At 31.3% G+C, this 3,596-nt stretch overlaps 1 protein-coding gene across 7 annotated transcripts in view; it reads left to right on the top strand.

Moving 5' to 3' along the window:
- The window catches only part of LOC112465535 (beta-catenin-like protein 1), a 9,659-nt gene extending 6,276 nt beyond the window's left edge, over positions 1 to 3,383 (top strand). For 6 of the 7 annotated variants that reach the window (XM_025033111.1, XM_025033107.1, XM_025033108.1 and 3 more), the window contains 8 exons: positions 932 to 1,185; positions 1,267 to 1,613; positions 1,702 to 1,928; positions 2,014 to 2,229; positions 2,290 to 2,437; positions 2,529 to 2,695; positions 2,784 to 2,958; positions 3,045 to 3,383. In XM_025033111.1, the coding sequence (XP_024888879.1) occupies positions 932 to 1,185; positions 1,267 to 1,613; positions 1,702 to 1,928; positions 2,014 to 2,229; positions 2,290 to 2,437; positions 2,529 to 2,695; positions 2,784 to 2,958; positions 3,045 to 3,133 (1,623 nt within the window). In that variant the 3' untranslated portion in view covers positions 3,134 to 3,383. The remainder of the gene's footprint in view (positions 1 to 931; positions 1,186 to 1,266; positions 1,614 to 1,701; positions 1,929 to 2,013; positions 2,230 to 2,289; positions 2,438 to 2,528; positions 2,696 to 2,783; positions 2,959 to 3,044) is intronic. The other variant, XM_025033106.1, reaches the window with a different exon arrangement.
- The last annotated feature ends 213 nt before the right edge of the window (positions 3,384 to 3,596 follow it).

Raw genomic sequence — 3,596 nt, 5'->3', positions numbered from 1 at the left:
TTCTTTAAATTTAACTTTAATAGATTGTCTAAGACTTACATAAGAAAGCAGTTTTCTAATTATTCTTGATATTTGACACAAAGTATTTATCGAAATTGATCATGATTAACGACCAACATCCATGTTTAAGTTCTTTCCTACAACTTGGCTATTCATTGAATTTATTCTATTTTATGATTATTTTACATAAAATGTGTTATTTTAATTAAAAAAGATATTAAATATAGGGTATATATATCTCAAAAACGTACTTTTGGTGAAATCAACAAAGAACAAGTGGTTCTTATCTGTACATGTAAATATATTACTACATGTTAGGACATTTATTTAAAATTTAACGTATTTTAACAAAAAAAAATGTATATTGAGGTTCTGAATAAAATCAAATAAAGTTAACAAAATTAGCAATAAGAAGCGCAGAAAAGCTAGGGCACGTATATATTTAATTATAATATAAACAATATTTTCAATATTATCTCATCTTTTGTTTATATATATAATAAAATATATATGCGTCCTACTTACTGCATCCAGCTCTTATTGTCAATTTATTTTATTAAACGCTAAACATCTCGCTAAATATCTCACTTCGCAGGGCAGACCGCCGCATTTTTCTGCCAGATTCTTTCGTTTCGTGTCAAAACGAATGAGCATAATTTTATTGACATTCGAGGTGCAGCGCGTATTCTAAATAATTACCCTTTTATCTTTTAATTATAAGGTGCGTATTGGAATTATTCTGCAGCGGCTTGTATAATTTATATTTATCTCGAAAGTAATATATATTTTGTTTAATTTAATTTCTCACTTATGTGTCATGACTTTTGATTTAGCGGAAATTTTCATCGTGAAATTGAAAATTTCACGATTTGCTTTTCCGTCCGTTACAAATAACCGCGATATGATAATTAAACGATGGTAATATGTACAGCCCCCAAACACATCGAAACGACCGGCAGCGGGAGAGGAAGACGATGACGATGAATGGGAGAGTCAACGACAGTTTAAGAAGCTTGACGAACTAACGAAGAAGGAAAAGCAAGATATATTGAATAAGTATGTGAAAACTAAGGTCTTTGTCGAAGCGTTGGATGAAGCGACGCTCAAACGTTTGATCCTTGTATTCAAGAAGAGAGCTCTGAAGAATAAGGAGATGAAAGTCAAATTTCCAGATCAACCGGAGAAGTAGGTGAATACGTAGAAGCTAAATGTCAGATGGAAATCTCAATGTATAATTGTTTTCGATTTCTTTTTGGCCTTTTGCAGGTTTATGGAATCCGAAGTAGAACTGCACGAAACTCTGCAAGAGCTTCAAATTGTAGCAACCAATCCAACCAATCTTGATTTGTATTGTATGTTAATGGTAAAGTTAGGCGCCGTACCTTCTTTACTAGAATTGTTGTCTCATAAAAATACTGATATAGCAGTTGGTGTGGTAGATTTTCTGCAGAAATTTACTTACAAAGGTATATTACACAAAATTCAGAAAGAAGGCGCGGATACATTTATCAATGCTTTGTTTGAGCAACAAGTTTGCGCTCTCCTAGTACAAAATCTCGAGAGACTTGATGAAACAGTGACTAAAGAGGACAACGGTGTTTATAACACACTTGGTAATTATTTAATAAACGTGCATATCGTTTATCTTTCTGCAAAATAATGCTTTTACTAGATTAACTCAACGACGGTTTCGATTTCTAGACATTTTTGACGAACTACTGGTATTTAGACCAGATCTATGTGCGGATGCGGGAAAGCAGGGTCTGATGAAATGGTTGTTACGTCGAGTTAAAATTAAAACAACACCTATTGACCTGAACAAATGTTACGCCTGTCATCTCCTATCTATACTTTTGCGGCATACGCCAGAAAATAGACTTCTTTTAGGTGACTTGGATGGAATTGATGTTTTACTACAACAATTAGCTGTATGTATTTGTATGTTTCTAAGCCCTTGCATATAACATTACCAAGCTGAATTATCTTAAAACCGATTATTTACAATATTTACAGAGTCACGATCCGCAGACTGCACAGGAACATGATTTAAATGAGTGGTATGATGAGATAAATAAGATGAATGAAGCGATAATGGAAGATTTGTTTAACGTTTTGTGCTCAAGCTTAATGGCTACTGTAAATCGAGATAGATTTCTGCGTGGCGAAGGCCTCCAACTTATGAACTTAATATTACGAAAAAAAAAAATGTCATTGAATGGATCTCTCAAAGTGGGTTTATTCGCAACAGATTTTATTGGATTTATATAAATTACTATAGTTAAATTATAGGTTTTAGATCACGCTTTGAATGGCCCGGATGGAAAAGATAACTGCAGCAAATTTGTAGATATTCTTGGATTGCAAACTATATTTCCTCTGTTTATGAAAACCCCAACAAAAAATAGAAAAAGAATGCTTACTGCAGAAGAGGATGAAAGTATGGCCTCGATATATCTATTAATATTAGTAAGCAAAATTTCAACTTATTTAACTGTTTATAGCGAAATAATAAATAATTAATTTTGCAGAACACGTGATTTCAATCATAGTAAGCTTGTTAAAGAACTGTAAAGGACAACAGCGTCAAACATTACTTAGCTATTTTACGGAGAATGATTATGAGAAAGTGGATAGATTAATGGAATTACATTTCAAGTATCTTGAAAAGGTAGAAGAAATGAAAAAGAATGGGAAGGTACGTGCACAATAAAAAACATTTAACAGAGACATCTAAAAATGAAGACGTATAAAAATTTACACTCTTTTTTTATTTTTATCATAAGGACGAAGACGAAGAAGAATCGTACTTGAGAAGATTAGACGGCGGGTTATTTATATTACAGTTAGTAGATTATGTACTTTTAGAAGTTTGCACTGGTTGTCCGCCTGCAGTCACGCAACGAGTAAGGGATCTCTTGGCGCAGAGATCCCTTAACAAAATTCGCCACATCATGAGAGGTAAATTATGTATAGTATAAAATCTATCTACATATTTAATCGTATTAACAATGTATTCATTCACATGTTTTTTGTTTCAAAACCAGAATACGCCGATAATTTAGGAGATGCCGGTGATACAGAATGGAAAGAAGCAGAGCAACGACGTATCTTACAATTAATTGACAAATTTTGATATGACTTTTCACATAGAAGACATTAAGGATGTTAAGAATTTAAAAATCTATTGCAAGAAGATTTAAATAAGATACTGCAATTGATTGAGAAAAGTGAAATTCTTGAAATCAGCACTCATCAGTTGTTTTCGTCACCACTTATGACAGATAAATTTACGTTGGCTGGTAGTGATTCATAAAATAATATGCATAATACGGGATAAGGATATTTTTTTATTTAATTAATAAACATGGTTTTTTCTTTTCTATAATTATAACTTTTAATTTTTATATATGTAAGAATTTTATATGCAAATAAGTATTAATACAAATTAAAAATAATTCGTGATTTGAGTTTAGATGTACGACTAAAACTATTATTTAATTATATTTATATAAATTGAAAACTATTTAATTATATTTATTATACTTATACTTGTTAGTTTAGTTATAAGTTTCTCAAGTCTACAAGTTGATCTAGAA

The sequence above is a fragment of the Temnothorax curvispinosus genome, unplaced genomic scaffold (assembly GCF_003070985.1).
Source record: "Temnothorax curvispinosus isolate PA1 unplaced genomic scaffold, ASM307098v1 QBEX01015304.1, whole genome shotgun sequence".
In the NCBI taxonomy this organism is placed as follows: domain Eukaryota; kingdom Metazoa; phylum Arthropoda; class Insecta; order Hymenoptera; family Formicidae; genus Temnothorax; species Temnothorax curvispinosus.
The sequence above is the reverse complement of the archived record's forward strand: the minus strand, read 5'-3'. Positions and strand labels throughout refer to the sequence as shown.